The 24,954-nt window shown below is 46.3% G+C and overlaps 1 protein-coding gene across 2 annotated transcripts in view; it reads right to left on the minus strand.

Moving 5' to 3' along the window:
- Nucleotides 1-16,624, minus strand: part of FLI1 (Fli-1 proto-oncogene, ETS transcription factor) — a 75,652-nt gene extending 59,028 nt beyond the window's left edge. The window contains exon 1 of one of the 2 annotated variants that reach the window (XM_034069584.1): nucleotides 16,538-16,624. In XM_034069584.1, the coding sequence (XP_033925475.1) occupies nucleotides 16,538-16,603 (66 nt within the window). In that variant the 5' untranslated portion in view covers nucleotides 16,604-16,624. Of the gene's footprint in view, nucleotides 1-6,711; nucleotides 6,927-16,537 lie in introns of those variants that run through there. The other variant, XM_005142751.3, reaches the window with a different exon arrangement.
- Nucleotides 16,625-24,954: the final 8,330 nt, after the last annotated feature.

Genomic DNA, 24,954 nt, shown 5'->3' on the forward strand with positions numbered 1-24,954 from the left:
CAACCTAAAAACCTGTATTCTTGCTGATTTGTCTCCTTCCTCAGATCAAACAGCATTATTCAGAAGGGCAGGTTTTGCTGAGTGAGAAATAGGCAGATGACTAATTGAAGGCTCTCCTGCCCGTTACGTTATTTCCACTCCCTCTGTATGACCGACAAGCATGGCCCATCATGCTAGTGCCCAGTTCCTGGTGTGCAACTTTGTCAGGCTGGGGTTGGGGTGTTATAATTACTTTCTGACTCCTTTCCAGCCCTGGGGTTGGTTGAGTCTATGCTGGAAGAATAGGGACAAGATATATGCAAATAAACCACTAACACAGCTGTAGCCATGGCATCTATTTCAGGAGCCTCTCCTGAGCTGAGTTTCTGACTGTCGTTTAGAACAGCATCAGGAAAAAATTAACATTTTTATAGAAGCAAAATACTCTGATAAGCACCCAGAAAGCATCCTGGATGGGGGGGAACAGTTACCTTTAAAAGCTAATGAGAATTAGACTGCTAATATCATTACAAACCAAGCTGCTTGCTTAGTTAGACACATATGCACTTAGATACCTATTTTTGGTGCTTGGCTTCAAAACATTGAAGCAAACCAGAATTAAAGTGTCTCTGGTGTCAAATACCACTGGTCCCTGTCATCATTGCCAAGTTTTGCCTTTGGTGCTATTTGTCACAGTTTCTCAGGACATACTGCAATGTCTTCAACAGTAACATGATGTACAACCCTTTTGTTTAGGTCTCAGTCTTACAGCTAAAGGAAAAGCTTTTGGTAGCGGAGGTGGGGGTGGAGGGAGGTAACGTTTGTGGCTTTACTACAAGAGACAGGTTTCTAGACCCATGTTACTCACTGTGTAGATACACATCAGTAATTATGTGGCCTCAGTAACGAGAGGAAGAAAGAAAATAAGCAGTAGATGCATTAACACTTTGAAGGCTTTGATATTTGGGGCTCAGTAGATTATACATTGTCCTGCACCATACACTGCTGTCCGGACAATTCAGGTTAGTGATGTTACTTGGTCAGCACCCTGAGCATCCCTGAGTCCGTGATGATGCAGTGCACAAGTTAGCAAAGGTTTAGGCAGACTGTTTGCAGAAGGAGGCAGAAAACCACATTTGTGTGGTGATATTTTAGTCTGTGTTTTCAAAAGCAGCTATAAATATGCACTCGCAGCCTTGCACAAAGCCATTTGTTCACTCAGAAAGAGTTCTTAGGCATCACCCATGGGAGTGGAACGGAGCTTTGTACAAGAAGCACACTGCAGGCAGCTCTTTTCACATCACGTGCATTGTGTGCTCACATTCACATGTGTGTGAGAGCACAACAGAGGCACAGACACTGGAAACAGATCTCTTGTTTGATTCAAAACAAAAGAGTTAAAGAGAATTTTATATTTGGGGGGAAATTGGCTTCAAACCAAGTTGTAAAGCTAAGCTTAATGCATTAGACCTGTTTTCTCTAGGCAAGCCATGCCCATGTTCACGCACACTCTAGTACTCACACCATGCTTCTGCAGCACGAGGTGTGCAGCAAAGCCACAAATACCTGAAGTTAAGGCTCCCTTGGCTCCTTTAATTTTGCTTGCACTGAGATGGGACCTGGGGTCTGTCTCTAAGTGGCCAAGTAAACTCAAGCAGAATGAGAAAGTTGGTTTTCCAATGCAGCTCATGAGGTGCTGCAGAAGAACCTCACATGCAGATGTTTTACTGGGAGAAAAAGCAGAGAAGATGCTCAGTGTTGGGAGGTTGTACGTTCATAATCTACATTCATACCTCATTCTAGGCCTGATGCTCTGAGATGTGAACTGAAATCAGGAGGAAAACCTTCTCTAAGAACAGAGAGACCTGAAGAAAATAAAGTCTGCTTCCTGCAAAAATGGCTATAAATGCCCTTCCCCCAGCATATCTCACCTTATCAGCCTGTCATCTAAGACTTCACCTCGAGGTGCAACCTTCCCCTTTGCTTCTCTTGTTTGCTGTCCCTTTTTCATACTACTCCAGTGAATACCATCCTTGCACACCAGAACTCCAACAAAACTCTCCTTAGAAGAAATGCCCCAAGAAGTGACAAAGGAGGATCACAACATTTAGTTAAATAACTAAAATAAAAGCCTGAAATCCTCAAGACATGCATGCGACTACTTAAAGTGACCACATCCTGTTAGGTAAAATCCACAGTGGTGGAAAGAAACTATACAAGACTCTGTAAAGGCTCTGAGTGAAACCCCAAGTGCCTAAAACCTAAGCAGTTGTGCTGTTTTGTTGTAGGTTTGCTTCAGACAAGGCTGCCTTCCCTAAGCAGAATCCCACCCCAGAGGAGCAGCGCTGCTCAGGCTCTGAAGAGACTTTCCCAGTGGTTTACTTGCACATGGGAGTTAGTACAAACACCTCAAGTCGACAGCACGCAGCACATGACTGTAAGCCCATACTAAGGCAAAAGGCACACATGGCCATACAGCTTGTGGAGAGAAAATGATGTAGCGTTATAAAAATATCCCAGTTACAAACTTTTCCAATGGTTTCTGCTGTTGTCTGTTAGAAAGCTGTTATGCAATACAAATGCCATTCAATTAGGGACTAGGGTATGAGGGAATATCGTCATTTATCCCTTTCAGATGGTTCTGTTCAAAATTGCTTTTGAGGGACAGCAACAGGGAAAATCTCCAGTCAGCAAACGTCTCTTCCATCTTCGTTTATAGGTAGGGGCTTTTTCATTCTAGAGATGAAGAATCTTGCCCTCAAGGTCAATGCTTTCATACCAGGAAGGACCATCTCTACAGGGCCAACGCCAGGGCAGTTTAAACATGGCAAAACAGAGACTTCAACTTGCTCAGAAAGGAAGCATGTTCTTAGATCAAGATCTCGATGGCCAAGTTTCAGGCCGAGGCGAACGCCCACAGTTCACAACCGACAAGAAACAGTGATTGCAAGAGAACCCTACCCCACCCTTTGCTATAGCAACCCCAACACACAAGTTGTCTTCTCATGGAAGGAGACAAGTATGGTTGTCATCTCCTTGAGTTAATGACCATTGAATGCCCTTCAGATGGTCTCTTATGTCCAGAACATAAGAACAAACATATTTGCACAGAATGAAAGCAGCAGTTACACAAAATGTGGGTTTTTAATTAACAGACAGGCTTTGGCAAGTATATTTGCTGTAATTATTGTCCACATGTAAAGTGGAACTGAAACAATTAAACAGTTTAAAACCACACCATTTGTTACGGTGAGGAAGTCCGTGCATGGGCATCTTGCTGAGATTAGATGTACCCATTTTTTATTCAATTTAGGGCAATAAAAAACAAACCCTGCAAACACAATATAAATTAAGCCAGAGCAGGATGTTAATCCAGAGAAGATGTGATTTGGATGCGTGCAATAAAGATGTTAGCAGTGATTTAAAATCCATGCAAACCCAAGCTGTCATGAGTTTCACTGGCTCCCAATCATCTTCTGCAAGTGTTGCTTGTAGAATAGGAACTGAAGATGGAAATAAACTAATAAAGATATAGATTTGCTGCACTTTCATTGCCATAAAAGACCTTACTTAGAACATTGCTCTAGAGGTCACTTTTCAAACCGATCAGTCCACCTCCTATGCCAGATATTAGAATCATAGAATCAGCTAGGTTGGATATTGAACAGACAGTTTGAAGAGCACAGCAAAACCTGCCTCCCCTTCCTCAATAAGTGCTCTAACTCCCCTCAGGATAAATAACTATGGAGAAATACAAACATGTTTTAGACCTGGTGCATTATCTCAGCAATATCATATGGGATGTAAGTCAGTGCATGATGGGGAAAGATGACATAGAGTCCAGGTTGATCCCATTACGTGTGTTTAAATCCATGGAGTTCCCTGAGCTATGGGTTAAAAAGCTCTGTAAAAGACTTCAATTCACACTTGCACACAATATGTGCAAAGCATGTCCACATCTATTCACTGACCAAGCTCTGTTCCTCCAGGACCATGTGATTGTGAGCCCTTAGGACACACATCAAGCCTGCAGCGGATGTACCCTTTTACTACTAAGTTACACTGCAGCTGGGCAGGTTTGCAGTTAAATTATTCCATGTAGGCAAAACAAGTTATTAAGACTCTTTCTGAATGGCCAAAACAAGAGGAAACTACAAACTGAATACTGGGGACTGCAAGGCAAAGGGAGAGATTTCTATAGTAGACTGCATCTGCCAAGTGTGCAATTAAGTCTTTGGCTCAATTAAAACAATTAGTCTGTGGAATAGTTCTGGTACACTTGAGAAAACAATCCCTTGTACTGTTTAAATTGCTCAAGAAGACAACCATCTGGAAAGCAAAACCCTCTCTCGTATCTCTTCCGTGTTACACAGCATTTATGTTCTGCACAGAGGGGTACGTTGCCGAGTTTACAGAAGGAAGCCTTTCTTAACCACACTGGTAGATTTTACTTGGTCCCTCACTGTGTTCTTGCTCTAGTAATGACAGAGCTGTTGCTGTGTCTTTTCTAGTCGCTTATGTGCATCTTTCTGCCCTACTATTGCCCAACATATACACACAGCTTTGAGACAAATCAATGCCTACCACCTATGGCAGAGCAGACTTAAAGGGACAACTGCTTTGCAATTGCTTTCCTCTGGCTACAGTACAACTTTGCTGTCCTGCATCCTGAAGTTTAGAAAATCTCCCCTGAAGGATGGGTTATGGTGGGAGCTCAGCATATTCAAAACATTGAAGCATCTCAAGCCACATCCTCTGCTGTCGCCCTTCACCTGAGACAAGCAAGGCAAGGTAGCCTAACCCCTTCCTTTCAGTGGTGAAGTGCAGCAAATCTGGCTATGTGTGGGTCAGAGATAAGGATGGTGAGGCACTGGAATATCCAGAGAAGCTGTGGCTGCCCCATCTCTGGCAGTGTTCAAGGCCAGGTTGGACAGGCTTGGAGCAATGTGCTCTAGTGGAAGGTGTCCCTGTTTGAGCTTTAGGGTCCCTTCTAACCTAAATTGTGATTCTATGATGGGAAATATCAGCTAATCCTGAGGAACGTTGATCTAAGTGCATGGTACAGAAAATGATAGGACATGGGGACCTGCGGCAGCTTGCTGATAATGCTGGAATTGCTCAGAACCCAAAAGGAGACTCTGATGTATCTGGACCCCATCTCTCCTAGCTTAAACAGCCGAATTATTTCTGCACTAGAAGTGACCTGGGATGTGGCCGAGTTCCTCCTTTCACCACAGCCTCCCCAACGTGACTACAGGCCTGGCTGTGGGGTGCTGCAGTTCCTCATCTCCAAACCAGAGGGGCTGAGAAGGGAGCAATAATACTTCATAGCATGGGGAGAGGAGGAGCTCCCAGTAGGCATCATGACCTACATGGGTCAAGGCAATACTTCAGCACCTTTCCAAGGGTGGCGTGGGGGGCCCGTGGCCTGTGCAGCAAAGCAAGTCCATGTGTGCACCACTGCACACATACAGATGGGAGATTTCTGCACTTTCATTGCACAGTATTTCGGGCTCTACAAATCAAAGAAGGTTGTGGTGCTGTGGATGTATCCTGAATGAGGCCCAGGTTCCTTTTGGTACAGATCTAAGGAGGTGGTGGGGGAAGCATGTCTTACTCGTGCCGTACCTCCCAAAGTCTATGCTTTCAACACTCCCGCTTTCTCTCCTCCTTTCTGACATCCACCCTTTCATTCCCTCTTGTTTCCCTCTTTCCATTCTTTCCTCCTGCCCACCTCCTTCCCTCCCCCTTCTTTTGAGACCCTTCCAAGCAGTGCACTTGTCACAAGCTGCAACCTAAGGGAGAAAGTTTCAGTTCCTGTCAGTTTGCAGCTTCTTTCTCCCCAGGTCAGCAAAAATAACACAAAAAAGAAAGACCAAAACAGCAAAAATAGACTGGTTTTAAGAAGAGCTCAACACCCCACCCAGGCAATAGGCATCTTTCGAAATCCTCCAACCCAAACACACCCACAGAGTCTCTCCCTTCAAGGCTCTTCTGTTCAAGCTGCTCCTGGACTGCAGCGCTCCCTCAAGAAGAGCCCGTAAGAAGGGCTCCCCCAGAGCAAGAAAGCCAGCCCCCTGCTGCCTGGGCTTTGAGTAACACCGCCGGCCACCTCCAGGGGCTTGGGAAAGGCTTGGTTTATCTTTGCAGAGGCTGCAGGACCGGCCGGTTGGATGGGGGCAGAAAAGGGGGAACCGCTCTCCAAGTCCCAGCAGCGTCCTCGGTTGCTCAAGGCCACCAGAGGTTGGTTATGTCCGTGGTTTTTTGCCACATTCTCGGCTTCCCCTTCCCCCTGTCCGGCCCCAAGCTCGCCAGGGGAATGTTTCACCCCAAACCACCCCCGGCCCTCGCTTTCTGCCCCCAGAAAACTGCCGGAGGAAACCCCCGGCCGACCCCCAGAACCAGCGGCGCATTCCGAGCATGGCTGGGAGAGGAAACCCGAGCCGGGGGCACACATCTGGGGCCAACTCCTTGCTCCCCCCCCCGCAGCCCCAGGGCAGGAGCTGTCAGTGCCTTTCCGCCGCAGCCCGCAGCGCCAGGCGGGGCCCCGGGGCCGCCCCGACGGCTCCCTGCCGGCTGCGGAGCCCCTCGAGCACCGGGGAGGCGAAGGGGAGAGCCCCAATACGCTGCGGCGGAGCTCCGGGAGGAGGATGAGAGCGGGTGGACGGAAGGAGCCAGACCCCAACCCTCGCTACCTTTCCCAGACCCCCAAGCCCCTCTTGCCCCCTTTACCTTAATAGTGCCGTCCATCTAGAATAACTTCCAGCCGGGACCAGCAATATTCCACACATTGACCCGGTTTAGCCTGCAACCGAAGCCTCCTGAAGTTTGTGTGATCCTCTGTCCCTTCGCTTTCCTCCCTGCCCTTGCAGCGGGTCTGCGTCTCTCCCCTCTCCTCCTCTCCCTCCCTCCCCGTCTCTCTCTTTTTTTAACTTGGGTTGTTGCAGCAGAGCAGAGCGAAAAAGAGACAGTTAACCGGATGAACCGTTTTTTTCTGCTAATTTTGGGAAGTGAAGTCACTCGAGGAGGAAACTTTCGTCTCTCCGCTGGTCCTGCCTTCTCGATGAAAAAAGACATATATTTTACATACAGGATATTTGCTCCATTTAGATAAGAAGGGGCAGAACAATAGCTACCTCTGGCAGCTCTTGTTTGTCCAAGCCTTTGCCTCGCACCCCAGCGCCGTGTGTCATCCCACAGTTTAGTTTAACAGAGCTTTTGCGATATTATTTTGTCTTCTCTTGGCTGGAGCAGCTTTAAGCCTGACTCACAGAATTTCCGTCTCTTCCCACAGATTTTTTCATTAATGCGTTTTCCAGTCACAGGCAAAAGGAAGGGGAGAAAACCGTAAATACAAGTCGGTGGCAGCAGGCAGATGGGGGGGAAATACAGAGCGTGGGGAATAAAACACGTTTAGAACACAACTTCTGCCCCTCTGCTTCATGCCTCCCATCAAGGAGAGAGAGGAGAGGGTCCGGTCCCTCCCCAGTGCGAGGGTGCCATTAAACACAGGCTGGAAACGAGGCTGTGGAGGCTCTTCCCCACTTTCACCCCTTCCTTTCCTTCTCAGCATCCCTGGGATACCGAAGCAAAGGATGGATAGATGCCTATCCATTTCACTGCACTTACTAGGAGCACTTTCTCCACCCTCCTCTCCCAGCCCCAGTTTCCCACTAAGCTGTTAAAACCCCACTCAGGGAAAACCAAACCAAACTATTTTATAAGCTAAAAAAGACCCAAATTGACAATAATTGTCAGAACAGCTGAGCTGGCTGTTCCCGGACACAGGGGCAAAACGGGCACTGCAAAACCCCAACCTTTAAATCTCATTTTAGACCCGGCTTGCCCCTGACGTCCAATTCTCTCTATTCCATTCAAACGGGAGCGATCTCCAGAAAATAAACGCGTTTCCCTGCCTTTTTTTCCGGGAAAAGCTGAACCCGTCCAAAGGACCCGAGGGAAAGGGACACCACCGGCTCACACCCCACACCCCCCCTGCCTCCCTTGCAAAACCAGCAGCGGAACACATCATGCAACACTCCTGCATCCCCACTTCTGCAAACTGCTGCAGCCCGAGGAGAAGAGCACAAGGAGGGGGGGGATGAAAACAAGGAAGGATGAATCCAAGAAAGGAGGATGCTCCCGCACATCGGATCTCTGGGGCGGGGGGATGGGGGGGGGGGGGGGGGTTATGGATTACCTTGTCCAGTGCCAGTTGTGTCCAGTCTTTTTGATTCCCCCCCGTCTTTAGTCCAACCACGGGGAGGGGAGGGGGAGGGTGGGTGTCAAAGTGCTATCCAAAGTTATTCTCACCCGCCCCTTCCAAAAGGGAAATGCAATAATGCCACTAGTGTTCCTACCCGGCTGCGGCAGAGATGCCTTATATTAATACTTTATTTCTCCAAGACGGAGGCTGGCAGGAGAGAGCTGTAGGTCCCCCCTTGCCCCTCCCTCCCCTCCCTCCCCTAAAATTAGCCTCATCAATTCAGCTACAATTTGGGAGTTCAGATGCAGACACGGGACTGAACGTGACCAGACCTGGAGGTTTTGGCTCGCTGCTTGCCAGCGATTGAGGCCGTCTGCAGGCGGGAGGTGAAGCGGGGGGAGAGGAGGGGACAGCCCGTCCCCCGTCCCCCCCTTGTCTGCTTTACAGTCCCGGGGTCTCCCCGGAGAGCAGCACATCTGGATGCTGCTAGCGGGGTCAGGTCCCCCCTTGCCTAGGGCCACAAGAACTGGAGTTCAATTAAAAGAAATCACGGTTAACCCTTTGCTTCCCTCATTACTCTTTTCCCTGTTCTCTGCCACCATCCACCCCCCCCGCCCCCAAATACTTCCCCCTACAGCGTTACCACATGGCAGGCTGCGGCAGCCAGAAAAGCGAGAGGTTAAAGGGAAGAGTGAAACGCATCCTTTCAAAACCCGAATGGCTTCCTCTTTAGACAACACTACCAGGCCCCCCCCAAAAAACGGGTGAGGGAGAGGACAGGCTGAGGAGCTTAACCGCGAGAGGAAGGGGAAAAAACATACCCTGGGGGGGGATCCCCTGTGCTCTCCAGGATGTCAAACACACACACACACATCCCTATCCCGCCTAGAGACATATGGGGAACCCAACCCTGGATTTTAGTGCCAGGCAGGCACAGAGAACCCAGGGGCTTATTTGGGATGCCTGAGGGTGACCCTTTTGAGGTCACCGGTTAGAGCGGGTCCATCAGGGCTGCGCCGTGCTTTACCTCCTGTGTTTGGTCTAAAATAAGATCCAGGACAAGTCTAAGAGATAAGGTAACGAGCCGAATTGTTAAACATTCTAACAGACAAGCGCAACAATCTATTCCCCCCCCCCCCCCCCCCCCATAACGCAACAATAGAGCCTTTGCTTCACCTAAACCCTAAAATAACACCCTTGAAGTTATCTCAAACTGCTTGGAAAAGCTGGAATATTCATAACCTCCGTGCGCCAAGCTCTGAATCATCCCAGGTGATTGCTCAGACTTTGGGTTTAACTGTTTGAGAGGGAGGCAGCAGGGAAGGGCAGGGGAAGCGAAGCCACCGCCGGGCACGATGCTGCTCGTCGTGCTCAGGTTTTAACCCGATGCTGGGGTTTTGGATGCACTATGTATATACAGCGCTGGAATTATGATCCCTTTAATGTGGTTACCACCAGACATCTGGAAAATCATTTGATCTTGGCAACCACGGAAGATTTCAAATGCTTCCATTGGGACAAGCTGGTAGAAATCAGTTACTCCTCCGTTATTTTCATTATTTCTTTTTTCACTCCGCCTATGAATGAAACGAAATTCACCAGCCACGTTTTTAATCAGTTCGATCTTGAGCTCAAGCGCTTGGCATGTCCCCACCTCCTCTCTTCGTCCTTACAATTACACCGACTGCAGCCTCGCACGGAGAAGCCGAAACCGACGGTTTTGGCGTGATCCGATTGAAATCAATAAGGACACACCGCAGGGGGGCATGTGGCCAGTGACTATTTCACGTCCAGCATCAAAGCAGTTAACCCTTCAACGCAGTTCAGTGCCAGTCTTTAGTGGGACTACACAACGTCAAACACAGGGATGTTCTGTCTGTAATTCACGAGGGATTAGCGGTCATCGCTTCATAATTAAAACCGTGTAGTTATTCTATAGGAATAAATATAATGAAAACCTTCCCAGGCCGCGGATGCGCATTAGAAATCCTCATTTCGGACGCTGGGAAAAGGGAGGCGGCTTTTCTCCCTCTCTATCACCTGAAGAGCATCACCTGAGCTCTCGTTAGAGCCCAGCTTTGAACCGGGGCGGAGGAGCCTCAGATGCAGCCCCACGCCTTGACTTTGTCCCTAGAAAGTGCCTCTTTCTTCAACTCTATGTAGTTACACACCTCCTGCTAGGTAGGCACAGTGCGTGTGTATACTACATCCCTACAAATCCTATCCTATATAAAACTATTGACCATATTTACCCTCATTCTTTGCCCTTTTTAGGCCGGGGTCTGTTCTGCTCCAGACTTCACTGGAGCTGGACTCCACCAGCTTCAGCAAACGTGTAAGATTTCCGGGGCTGAGTTTCCCCTGGCACCGGCTCCGTTGCAGAATGAAAAACGCGACGTGGTTTGTTTGTTTTCGAAACCCACATTCTTCCAAGAAGAAAGCCCAAACTCCAGCCCTGGGATTTGATCCCGAGAAACGAATGCCGATTCTCAACTAAACTCATTGGGCAAACCTCTCCCTTCCAGTGACAAAAGGAAATCGGTTGAGTTTTCCAGCCCCACAACTGCAGGATCGGGTCTATCCTACCTCGGGGTCTATAGGAACAGCCCCATTTGGGAACTCGAAGCCGGGAAGTTATTCCCTGCTAATCGATCCTAAGTAAAACATAACGTCTTAAGAGCGGGGTGGAGAAGATGCAATAGCTTTGAAGCTGCATCGCAATTAGGCGAGCAGTGGGGTGAGCAGTGTCCTGGCCGCTTTTATTTGTGCTCCATGTCCCTTCCAGCTCCCGCAATTATTGGAAAACTAAGGCACAACCCCCCCAGCATCCCGCAGGCCGAGCAAACAGACTGCAGCGCACAAGCTCCAAACGTCTGGCCCCTCGCTTGAGGCCATAATTAATTTGAGATTTATTTTTATTGGAGAACCCAGGCTCGTCTGACCTTAGCCAAACAAGACTCCAGCTAGACCCTTGATGCGCTTGAATGGAACGGAATATTTCTCCCTAACTTCTCTTCAGGCGGCCGTGCCTGCTTTGAATTTGTTCCTCAGACTTCAGATACTTGGAGATTTGCAGGGAAGATTTAAAACATCATCGCCCCCCCTTACCCCCTTTAGCATTCACTTTCTTTTCAATTCCCTTTCTGCTCCCCTTTCCTCCCTTCCTAAGCACAGCAAAGGCTGGGATACAAAATTCCCTGGACCCAGCATGTTGATGGGGGGTGTTTTTCTGTCAACTGTGGGAAAACGTAGCCATTCGAAGGTAGCGGAGCTAAGGAGGGGGGTGGTTGCTCGAATCACTGTAACAAACTTGCCTCTTGTGCCCGCAAGCCTGGTTTCTTTCACAAAGCTCCAAACTGCATTTTCAGGGGATAAACAGCTTCTCCCACGTTCTCGACCCAAATTCAAACCGTGTCTTGAAGGTAAAGCAAGGAAGGAACAACGCCAGCTTTCCCCTGGGCTTGAGCACGGGGAGGAAGTCCAGGATTCGCAGGACAATGGGAAATAGGAAGGGATTTTTTCCTGTATAAAATAGAGGTAGGTGCCAGCAAGAGCTGAGCCCGAATTGTCGCAAGGTGTCAATCAATGACTCGCTGAAGTCTGACAATTTAGTGGCTTTCCCCACCTTCTCTGGGTCCTGTCCTCCCCGCCTGGGTGGGAGGAAGCGAAGTTCTGCCTGACGCTAGGAACTGGGGGGAAGCAATACTACTAGTACTAAAAGAGAGGCAGAAATGGGTAACGCGCTAGAGGATGCTCTCAGCAGGAACACCACTACCTGAGCTGCGGGTTAAAAACACCCTGAAGGGTCTCTGCTTTCCCCTCTGCTGCCTGGTTAAAACTGCTCTCAAGAGCTCTTTGGGGGTTCCTGGCCCAGCGGCATTCCCGGAATCCACGCATCCCTGGGCACCTGCGGGATGAGCCAGCCCCATGCAGCGACTTCCCCTGGGGAGATTCCCCAGGCATCACCTAAGCTGCTAGGTCTCTGTTGCAAAAGCCAGTGATATAATGGGATATTCTGTCCTTATAACCTGTCTCCGAGCAGCCTCTGGCTGCTACTGTACAGATAACGTATCCGTGCTTGTCTGCAGCTTTCCTATTGCCTGCTCCAGGAAAAATCTCCCTGTTTTGTTTCTAAAAAAATAACCCCCTCCCTCTCTTTAGGGCTTCTGTAAACTTTCCAGGCCGGGTGAAAGCAAGAACAACCCAAATATTGTTTCCAGCCACCCAGCCTATTTTGCCTCCATGAATATGCCTCTTTGTAAGCTACCACAAACGTTAGGGCTGCATGAAATCCATTTCTAAAGCGAGCAGACCCGCACTTGCACCGAGGTTCCTTCCCGGAGCAAAGCCCATCTCTGTGCCCGTTCAGATCTCTGGGCTGCAGCCCCTCATGGGGATGATTCGTGGGTGCTCCCGGCTCCCATGGCAGGGGTCACACAGGCCCCGGGATGCTCCGCAGAGCTCCGAAGCCTTCAGGCTCTGCTGTGGGTCCAAAGGGGAACCGAAAGCAGAAGCAGTGACTTTCCTATCCCTCCCTTCCTCGTACAGAGAACAGATAAACGTTAGGATGCTGCCGAAGGGCATAAGAAAAGCGAGGGTCAATAACACCCCCCCCCCCCCAAATTACTTTTGCACCGCCTTTACACACAGATTAAACCACAAACTGGCAGTGCAGAAGGGAGCAGAGACGTCTGCGGCCCGGAGGAGCTTGTGGCAATGGTAATAATTAAAAAGTCAGTATTCGGAGGTCATGTTGCTTTGCTTACAGCCCTAATTCTTTCCATATCCCTCCAGACAGGATTCCAGCGCTGTCTTTTAGAATTTAATTTCCCAATTATATTACATGTCTCATTCTCTACAGTCAAATACGTGTGTTTAGATGAGATTAGCACCCTCTGATAGACTGCGAATTAATAAGTACTTGCAGATCAGCAAGTCCATAGTGGTCTGAGTAATAGAGATACTTCATTAGTCACATGGAACAAACCAGCGTGTATCAAAATGCCTTTTTCTACATTTATGATTCCTACCTCTCCATCATATTCAGGCCCATAGGAGAAGTGTGTATGGAGAGAAGACCAAGTTCTCCTGTCATGAGGTTATACAGTGTGCTAGATACGGATTCACATGTCCTATGTGGTTGTGATGTAAATCAAGGTTACAACATGAGAAGCTGAACTTGCCCAGTATGACTCAACATAAGCCATCCTTGATAAAACAAAACCATCCTAAAACTGAAATCCTCCTCTTCCTCCTCCAGCCACTAAGTCCCTCTCCTCCTTTCTGCATTTTGAAAGCCATGGCAAGAAAACCAGGGTGGCCTGGAGCTGGCCATAGGCTACTTTGTACCGCAGGGCTACAACAGTGATTTTGCTCCTCCTGGGAGCTGCTGTGGAGCACCCTGCCAGCAATTCCCTCCTGGTTACAACACACAGAAGCCTTTTCTGTAGAAGGCACAGGATAAACATCAATTTCATATATGTGGTGCATTTGTTGGAGAGGATTTATACAAGACATTGATCCCAATATTGCTTTTTCTGCTGTGAAGGGGGTAGTGTACACATCATCAGCCGAGAACCCATGGAAGCAATAAATAAAATACTTCTCCTCCCACAGGACCAGCAAGTAAATTTTGCTGGAGAAGGAATGACATGGAAATAATAATAATAATAAAGGCTTGGGAAGAGGGAGCAATTGGAACTCTACCTCCTGCTTTCCAGACTTCTTGGGAAGTCCTCAAAGCTCAGCGTGGGGAAGCAGGAAAGAGGAGGCAGGTGCTTTCTGCATCTGAACAGAGCCTTGTTCTTACATAGCACTTCCATCCATGCTTTAAAGATGGAGAAATGGAGGAACAGAGAGTCGAAATATCTTGCTCAGAACACCAAGCTATCAGGCTTGGGTCCATACCCACATTTCCTACCTAGATCATTGGTCAATCCCACCACTTCTACAAAAAAAGCCAGTCACTCTCAGAATCTCCCAGTTGCCTCTGGATGCCTTTTAAGTCAATGGAAGCCGTCACCAAAGTCGGAGGGGCCAGAGGTTGACCTAACCTTTGCGTTTAAGGTTCTAATTCCCACAAGTTTAACCACATTCTTACTTTCATGCACAGCCTCACCGGTCTGAACGAGCTGCCCAGGGACCATTTTGCATCACTGGCACTGAGCTGCCCGACTTAAAACTTTCAGGAGTCAATAGGAGATAGAGATTTCCTTTGTCTCCAGAAGACTTCGAATCAGACTTAAGGGACTTCTGTCAAAATGCCGTGGAGTTTTCTAAGCACAATGACACTGGTTTGAATGAAGCTTTACAGACAAAATACCAAAGACAAGGTACTTCCCCCCCAAAACAACGGCAGCTGATGATGAAGGGTTGTAATAAAAGGCAGAGAGCTCCAAATGACACAGCTCACATACCCCTCCACCCATGAAACACTGGATACAAATATAGCCCGAAGGAGTTCTTCCTGGTGGATAAAACACATTCTTATATGAAGAGAACTTTGTCCAAGCACTTTGCCTGCAGGACTGTACTTAATGAGAAGGCTATCCTGACACAGTTATGGACAGACTCACTCAATCCTGCTGGAATGTTTAATTATTTTGGCCTGGATCTTGGTTCCACTTAATTCAAAAAGGAATTTTGCTACTAACTGGAGCTGAGGCTGGATCTAGCCTCACAACAAAAGGCAATGATACCATAATATAGGATGTCAAAGGGCCTTCATCTCTTCATTGTAAACAGAACACATCTCAGATCATTTCCCACATACAGGAACTCCAATGAGACATTAATGCTAAAGCTGGGCACAGGCTGCGTAACATGTTTCTTCACTTGAACTTTGAGTGAATTTACTTTCATGAGACTTGAATTTCATTTGCTTTCCACAGAGTTTCTATTCTTCCAGAATTTGCTCCAAAGCTATACGAATTTAATAAGCAAAATTAAATCACCAGCATTCCCTGAGCTATGGTTCTGATGTTGAGGGACATCAACTGCACGTGAAGCCTTGACCATTCCTGTTTGGATTTGGTTTAGAGACCCCGTCCGGAGAGCTCTATGAGTTCACTCAATCAGGGAAATCAAGTAATGCCACATCACCTGGGAGTCGTCCCACCAAGCTGGCATTTCCAACACACAGAATAAACCACACAAGAGAAATCAATCAGTGAATCGCTTCCAATAATGTGTGAATACATGAAAATCACAATTGGTGCATGGAACGTTGACTAACAAGAGGGACAAAAAAGAGGCTAAACTCCTGTAATGAATTATTCATACAAATTATCCACCCAGCTCTAGTTAACACCCTTCTGTGTTTCTTCAGCCTTCTTCAGTGAGAGAAGAGGCTTGTGTTTTAGATTTTCCCTAAGTGCTGTTGCATGCAGGGTTTGCCTTAAACGTGTAACACAGATGTCTCAGGCTTGGTTTATTTACATTCTTGGGAGCTGTTGTGGAAAAAACCCTATATGATGTCAAATATAATATAGTACTCGATTGAGTTATAAAGGGACCAGGCTGTGCCAAACCTTGTTTTAATCTGATGAAAAGAAAGAGGCAGAAGTGGCCCCTCAAAACACATTCTAAGAACCCCTTTTTTAACTCAAAAAAAAGATATACAAACAACTATCTAGAGTGTAAGATCTGGCACCAGTCATTACCAGTAAACCCAACTGAAGTCAGTTTGTCTACTAAATTGTATGGAAGCATTACTCAAGGAAAACCATAAGTCACACTGTCAAAGAAATCCCAGTATTACATAGCATTGGCTGGTGCAACAGTCTGCAGTAACTGAAAGAGATGTTTTGGTTTAAATCATTAAATATTTTCCCCCTCTAAATCCATCTTGAAATGGACCTCTCAAAAGACATAACTTCACATATTGTCTTGCATATTGGATTCAGTCGCTGGCGCAGCAGAGAAGTAGAGGGGTATTAAATGAAATTTAGCTCTGATTCAAGACTAAATGGTATCAGAAATTGGAAGCCAATGTAACAAACCGCTAGGATATAGCACTGGTAGCACAGCACCACTCTGATATTGGTTTCAGAGCAACAAACCACCACTGTAATGCAATTCAGGACACCCTCACTGTAACAGGAGTGATACTATAATCCATCAAATTAAGCATCAATGCATTATAAAAGACAAGGCCACTTTAACACAGCATTTCTCCCTGATGATACAACTTTTGACTCAATCCCACATATTTCCATACTGATAACTGTGATACTGGAGACTCCAACCCCTCTCCCACCAAAGGTAGAGAGAGAGATTTTCCCCTGCTAAATCAGGATTTTCAAGTAATACAAATGATTGTAAACTTGGGAAGATTGTGATTTTTGACATTACCTGTTTAAAGATGCTGTCATGTCTTACCTTGACGTAAGACGAAGTGTCTGGTACAGTCTGAAACATCCTTACTGGTTTAATAGAGAGATTTAAGGGTCCTAAAATTGACCTGAAATGAAAAAAAAGAATAAAAAGTTATATATTATAAAAGTAACATTAGGAATAAACCTTAAAGAGAAGTGATCAAGCATTTTAATGTACCTTTGAAAGGACGCTGAAAAACGTCCACCACAGTAACTACAGGTCGAGTAGCAGACAGGGGTTGATGAAGTGAGGTTTTATTTCTCTGCTTTAACTGCAGTCCGGTTTTGCTTTTGGGTTCACCACCCGGGAAAAAGAGCCTTCTTCACCAGAGCAGGTGGAAACGTTTGACATTTGATTAACTGAATTTCTTAGCCAACAATTAAAAGCCAGCTGAAATACTCATGTTTTCATGTCGAGCCTAGTTAACCCTATTGACTTGTAGCCAAGGGTTTCACTTGGCTAAATGAAGGGCAGTTGCCTTTCCTGACTCATTGAAACCATTCCGAGCCATTAACCTGCCGGCCTCTATTGATTTAAAGAACCTTTCTCACCAATAATAATTAAACAATAAGTAAATACAAAGTTGTAAGAATAGGGAACGGAAGTTTCATTCCAAACAGCAATACCCCCCTCCCCAGGGTTGTTACTCTCAACCCCTCTGTTTCGGATGCCCAGTCAAACATCGCGGTGCTTTATCTCAGGCTCGCATCAAGGCAATACATCTGGTTTTCAGTACTTCTAAGACTTGACGATCTCCTGATGAACAGCGAGGTTTTTGCCTCTTTTACCCCCCTCCCCATCACTACAGAGATGCCGAGATTAACAACGATCATGGAAAATGGAATGGTGTGTGGGAAAAATAGATCTGCAGTCACTAAAATAAGCGACAAGTTGCTCTTTTTCACTACACGCTGCACTCGGGATCTTTAGTCCCATTGGAAAACACCACAAAGCAATCAATTCACTGTAGTTAGTGCATCGTTAAGAACGACCACACTACACACCCCTCCACATATACACACACACAGCCGCTTAGCAGAGGGCTTCTAAGTGCTGCTCTTCTGCCGGTGTATCGGGTGGGAAGGAAAAAGAGGCTTAATCAGAATTTACTATAACACAATTACACTGTACCATTAGAAATGTTCCTACTGAGTTGCGCACAAGTGGTCAGTACTTGTAGTAGCGATTCTAACTCTGCACCTAGTTTATCCGCATCTAATACAGCCTATTCACTGCTGGGGAATTCCTGAGCAACCTCCATTCGGTTAATGAAGAAATCCTAATACACCACCCCGGCAATATCGGACACGTCCGTGCCCCCAGAACTGCGCCCCTGCTTTGCAGCAAAACATCTGATTTAAAACGTAGGAAAAAGAGAAAGAAAGCACAAAACATCCCCCCGGCCCAACAACTCTGGCAAAGCAAAGCTATCTGCACGTAAACTCCCTTTTATTGATTCTTAAAGCATTTATTACGCAGCCAGCTGGCACAAAAGGGCAACCGATTATAAAATCGACAATGTGTTTCTGATAAGTACAATTCTTTCTTCTGTCGTCCTCCCTCCTAACACATTCCAGTTTCTTTTTGCTTCTGAACTTGCAATAGGGGGTGGAGGGGGACGGGATAATTTTGCTCAGCCAGTAAATATTCGAGGGTCAAGAATTCACATATTAGGTTCCCCCACTCCCCTCTGCACCCCTGATCAGCGCTATCCCCCCCCCAATCCCCTTACCTCCCTCTTATAATTCATATAAATAAATACATCTGCATATTTGGAGCCCGTCTGAAAGAGTCTGCTGTGGATTAGTCGTCAATCGTATCGCCCTTCCAGCATCAGTCGCAATATAAAAGGGCCTTTTAAACTACTTTTAAGATTCGCCTTTCGCTTATTCTTATTACTATTATTGAAATGACTCACCTCTTACACCCTTTCCCCTCAACCAGTGGCAGACCAGTTTGTAAAGATCCAGGTTGAGACTAGGAATAAAACTCCCCACCAGGTCTGGATTACTGCCCTGCCGCTGCAGTTTTGCAAAGAGCAGATTAAACTTGGTATATCCAAAGCAGCGCTGAAGTCAGAATTCCCAGCCCATCCAGACAGGCTGCATCAACCAGGCATTTCCTCAGGGAGCTTCTGTAACGCTCGCAGCTCCAGGACGTGCTTTCCTTTCCTTTCCCTCTCTTCTATACCCTCCACTTTTCATTTGATTTCCGTTTTGCCCCTTATCAATATTTCAGCTGCTCCCTCACATCAATCGCGGCTATCACATCCTCGCCCAATGAGCCCACCGGGCGTTACTCGCGACTTTAAACAGCCAAGGGGGAAAAAGAGGATAACAACCCCAAATTCCCAACTTTCTTAACAAGAAATGCTGCTGAGGAGTGAAGCCGAAAAGAGACGCTGAGTGGAGCTCAAGTGCTACTTTAAATCCCCTTTTAAAATAAGGAAGTTTCAAATATCCGTTTTTAAATCATCGTTTCTTACTTTGAGGTCGGGTTTTTTTTCCCGACTCCTACCTTGAAAGCAGTTAACCCATTTCCCCCTGAAGCTGAACTGAGAGCACTGCAGAGGAACTGGGCTGGGAAAATGAGATGAAATCCCCCCGAAACTATTCTCTCTGCTGGATCCAGAAATCACCATTTCTCTCCAGACGCCTTTTAGCCATTTAATAATCCCCTCTCAAATAGTAACGCGTTTAGGGAGGCAGAAGAAGCGCATCTTCAGTACAGAGGGATTTTTCCCCCCACCAGAGTCACGTTTCTGGTACATATTGTCACCTGGGAAGGGTTCGCAGATGATGTTTTGCACTAACCTGGGGAAGAAACTTCCAGGGATTTTAATACGACATCAATTTTAAACGTAACCCTCACAAGGGTTACCAAAACTATTTGGAAAATGCCCTTCCACTCTCTATTCTCTTTCCCTCCTTCCCGGCTTTGCCCCAGATTCCAACATATTGAAACATTTTTCTCCTTAATAAGAGGAACATATAAAGTGAAGGGGTGAAAGGGCAACTTGGGAGCCGTGCCTAGAGCTCCGCACACAATTTACTCTCTGGTAGACGAGGCGTTTAGCATTCCTCCCAATTTCCAAGGAAAACAGACTCAGACCTGTACCCAGTGACCAGGGACCTCGCCAGAGCCGCTTTTTTAATATAGAAATTCTTGGGATTCTTCATTATTATGATAATTGTTGTTTGTGGTAAGAGAAACAGTTTCCGAGGCAAGGTAAAGAGGATTTTAGGGAGAAGCTGACTTCCGACGGGAGGAAAAATCAAAGCGGCAGGAGGTGCCGAGGAGAGAATGGGAATCGGGAAAAATACTCATCAGCATTGTCGCTTTCAAGGGTATTTTAAAGAAATCGCGTGCACCGGGGTTAAAAACGCCGTTTTCAAGCCTTAATCTCGTTATCCTGTGGGGATGAGAACAACCTTCTGTGCGCACTCAGAGCCGGGCTGGCCAGTGACCGACACAGATCACGTTTCAAAGTCATTTTTCATTCTTTTCTCACGTTTCCACGTGTGAATTACACGAACCACGGAGCTGAAGAGGAACCCCGAGGGCTCGCTATTGTGTTAACAAACCCCTTCTTCTCTTATTTTCGTTGAGGGGCGGCTCGCAGGCGTTTGCATCTCTCCCCCGTGCTTGTCCTTAACAAATGTACCCACAATCTCAGCCGGGGACCACTGAGCACACGCACCTAATAAGCTGCGATGAAATAAACTTTAAAGGTCGGCGTTAACAAAAGAGTCGGGATGTAAAAGCACTTATAAGTTCACGGGAAACGCTCGCCCTGAATCCCGAGCTGGATTTACTACTACCCCTTGTAATCAACCCCCACGGTGGGGCAGAGAAACCCATGTGGCCAGTTGCAGTCATCTTGGGAGCTTTACTAGCCCAGAAGAAAATTGCTGGCAAATTGGAAACAGATGCAGCGTTGGAGACACCAAGAAAAATTAAAGTCAAACACCAACCCCCCCCCGCAACACACACACTGAGTTACAGAAGTTGTGTTTACACAAATACCTCCGACGCAGACATGACATTTCACGTCTCCATCAACAACCCGTAGGTGACTTGGATGTAAGCAACGTCTCAACATCCATCACTGGCAGTGATTTTTTAAAGCTGCCTATGAAATCTCGCCCTCTCACACGCTCCACCTGGCTCCTGGGGCAGCTGCTCTTGCCTTGTGCCTATGCCCCCCTTTAACAGGGTGCTAGCAACACAAACAGTGACTGAAAACCCACAAAGAACTTTATCCAAGGGGCGGGAGGGGGGGACCTGACAAGTGCTCGATTCTCATAAGCCTGTCAGACAATTCCTAGAACAAAGGCAACGGTGGAAAAGCTGCGAGTCCTGCAAAATATGCTCTTTTCATGTTTTCTATTTATTAGATACGTTAAGAGAAAACAGACTCATATGAGTCCCAAATGTAGGCAGAGTATTAAAAGAGGCATGTGTATGCTCCAGCAATTACAGCTGAATTTGATTAAAAACGTCATGAGGACTGCAAAAGCAGGAGTTACCTGATACACTAACCCTGAGGTTGCTTTAGGATGAATTATAACACAATTCATTTTATTTTAATAGGTCGCTATAAGATTAACTGTTTAAGGATGGAGCTGCGCTATAAACGTTTACATCAAACCCGAAATAACTGAGCTTTACATTCTGGTTGTTTAGAAATAATGTTTATTACGTTTTAAAATTCCTCAACATGTAAATTAGAAATAAGGGGAAAGTATTGGGAAGTCCAAAGGAGCTCCAGTGCTTGACATGTATCCACAGACACACCTCAGTGTCTCTTTCCTAGCAGGAAAACGTGGTGATTTTGAAGCGACCATCATCATTTCCACATGCTATGGGAAAATAGTGACAACAACTTCCCCTCCTTCTGCTCCTCTCATGCTCTTGGTCCAAAACCCAAAGGCACTTTGCATACTGGAGCCATGGTCAGAAGAGCAGCCAAAGCCTGGGGTGATGATTCTGCCTCTGTATCAGCCACCACAACAGCCAAATGTGCGTGTTTGGGGAGGAGAAACCTCGAAGGTCCGTTTATGACCTAGAGGCAACGTCTCATGGACATGAAGGAGCTTAACACACCTTCCTTCTTTCTGCTCTCAAAGCAGGGACTGTGCCTTTGAACTTGCTTTAGCTGCTATAAATGTACCTTGCAGATAGGTCCAAGAGATGGGAGGGAATATAGCCTCATAAATATCTCCCTCGAGAAAGAAGGGGTGAAACAAAGAGCGACCATGGAGAGATGTTCATCTGATTTTGCATCTGGTGTACTGCTGGGGAGTCTGGGGATGAGATTAAGAACCCCTCTGGGGCTGCAATTCTTGGTTTCCCCTGTGCTATCTTTATGCAACCTCTAATACAATAGGTACTTGTGCATGGCTGGGACACAGAGGGGCAGTCAAATGGATTATCGTTAGTTACAGCAGTACCATCTCGCTGCAATGAAAACATGAATTCTATAGGAAATTCCTCTTTTTAGGATTTATTTCCATTTCCAAGCGTCAAGAAAGGGCAAATTTGGAATTTCAGCAGGAACAGAAATTGCTGTCATCAATCGATCATCTCAGTCCGAGAAACCAGAAAGACCCATTTCAGTGCACACAGACTTTCATTTTCACCAGCCAATGTAACTAAAAGCACCTCGATAAATTCAATGGAAAATCAGCAAAACACTATAAATATTTTTTTGGGAAAACCCCATTTCAGCTTTGCTCAATCACTGTCTACCCTGAAAACCACTTCTGAAATCGAATCTGTTTCACCCTGCTGCAGTGGTAATGATGAATGTGATTAGTTTATTAAAACAATCATAAATTATCGATAAAATCATTATCACAACACATGAAAAGCTCTCGTTGCAGGGATAAAATGAGGGCATAGGAGGAAAGGAACTGACATCAATAGTTAGTTTCAATATTATTCTTCAAGAAGGAATGTTCATGGATGCCTCAGGGATTAGAAATACTCCTTAATGGGAACAAGCATCTTTCTGTCGTGCTGAAGTGTCTCGATGTGAGGATGTGTTACTGTCGGGACTGTTTGTTTTGACTGGTGTTTATTGTGAAGTTAGAGAAAGTGTGTGTGGGGTTGTCGTTGGGTTTAAAGACCTGATCATTTACAAAACACTGGCATTTCCACTCCCTGTTGTCTGTAAACATCTGAGGAAACTGTTTACTGCCCATAGGGTGCCGTGTAACTTTCCCCTTAAGCCGGTCTGAGTTTGGAGCTGGGCTCGTTTAACCCTCAGTTCGTGTGTTTTCCTTTAGTTTTCTTACTAGGCTTTAGAGGGATCCTCCTGTGGGTTAGGTTAGGCAGAATCTAAATGTTACAATGAAAGACATTTCCTGACCCAAATACAGTCTGAACAGACAGAAGGGCAGGAAGGAAAGTTTAAGGCGAGGGTTGTAAGACCTTAGGCCACACAAGAGCATCTTTAGGGGCCGAAATGGGACAGAAATCACTGCAAATCCTTTATGCCATGCAAACAAGCTCCTACCCTCCCCAGAGCTCCCCAGCAGCCTTTGCATGGAGCCTCTGCTCTCCTGGGACCTACTGTAGATGTGGCCCCAGTGATGCCATTTTTACTGGGGTTTGTGTTCCAGAGGTTGGTTTATTGAAACCACCTTAGTTTGAGCCACTATGGATGGTGAAGGAGGTGAGCAGGAGCAGACAGAGCGAGAAGGAAGTTGGCTGCACCAAAAGGCAACATAAACAGCTGAATGCATGAAAAGGATAGAAAAAAAACCCCAACCCCGAGGTGAATTCAAGAAAAATAAATGGCTTAAACAGGAGCTTGATGCGATTCCAAGTGTTTTGACATGGAAGCATGTTTCCCATTCCACTTCTCTGCAGAGAAGGTTTCTCTTCGAATTAGATGAACCATAAAATCAAAAGGAAATTTAGAACAACACTGTAAAATGGTGTTTTACAGCCCTTTGCACTAAAGGCTTTCCCTCGAAGAGCTCTTATACTTCGGGCCTTGTCTACGCACTATCATCAGACAGCTTGGAGTATACCAGTCAAATTAACGTACCCTCTCCTCCCAAGCGAGGCTGCAGCCTTTTCGGTCTAAAGGTGCTTTATGCGAGAATAACTATTCCCATATGGAAAGGAGCGATGATTTGGGAAATCTCTCTGGTTAATATTATGAAGTGCTTGCAGTGAACATTTGCTGTATCATGTAATGGCTCCATGTCAAGTCATATCTCTGTTTGCTGTCAGGGCCTCCAGGACATCTCTTCCAGAACAGAGCAACACAAAGTACTGAGCTCAGTAAACTTTGACCAGTGGTTTATGGGCAGAAGAAATTACCTGGGACAAGAAGAGAGAAATGTTCCCTATGCAAGGAAAGGAGGATGATGGAGCAAGTAAACTGCAGAATAGCTGCATCTAAATGAAAGGCTGTACCAGTGGATGAGAAAATAGAACAACCAAGTGAGAATACTGTTAACTCAGTTGAATCCATAAAAAATAGGTGGTAGACCAGGGTTCTGCAGATGATGGCTACTGGAAATCAATGTCACTGTGATCTCCCCAAGGCTTTCTGCTCAGTAGCTAAGATACGACAGGTATGTCATAAGTTACAGGTTTTAAGGTAAAAGAACATGGTTTGCTAAAATTCTCCTGTTTAGAAACAGCTCTCAGAGCACGGAGACTTCACCCAGCTGGGCTTTCAGAGGACAAGTGTACAACCCCAGTTTGTCACCCATAACCATTCTTGGAGACAGGTTGTCGAGCTGTCTAGAACAATTTGAATCTGATAGAACTAGCCCATATATTTTTGTCTCTGAAATACATTACAGATGAAGCCTACACATTGTTCCAGTTACTATCAAAAACCTTGTCCACAAGGGAATAAAAGGTGATTATAAAAATATCCTAGTGACCATGTGAACAGCCACTACCTCGTCCTGTCGGTCCTAAGCCACATTGCTCTAGGTGGCATATGAACAAAGACCAGATGATGCTCTGGGCCCCAGAGAGATTCTAGGTTTACACAACACATTATAAACCCTTGTCGTGCGATAGAATGACCCGTGAGCTGCTGCTGAAGCCAGCATGTGCTCTGCAACCCTTGAAAACCAACCGGTTTATTTTAGGAGCCTGCCTATCAATTGAGAAGCTAAAATTTGGGCTCCTCAAGTCTATAAGGAGATCAAGATGTTTCCCTCTGCCATCCCAGGCATGGATTAACAATCAGAAGCGAAACCCCTCACACCATTCCTGTTTGCTGAGGGAACTGAAGTCGTGACACTGAGTCACACATCCTTGGGTCTCCAGAGGTGTCCGGCTCAACTTGTTGACTCTGCTCCAGTTACTGGGCCTGTTTCCTGGACTTATCTTACCGACCAGATTTCCCCTCCTCTCTC

Source organism: Melopsittacus undulatus, chromosome 15 (assembly GCF_012275295.1).
Source record: "Melopsittacus undulatus isolate bMelUnd1 chromosome 15, bMelUnd1.mat.Z, whole genome shotgun sequence".
Taxonomy (NCBI): domain Eukaryota; kingdom Metazoa; phylum Chordata; class Aves; order Psittaciformes; family Psittaculidae; genus Melopsittacus; species Melopsittacus undulatus.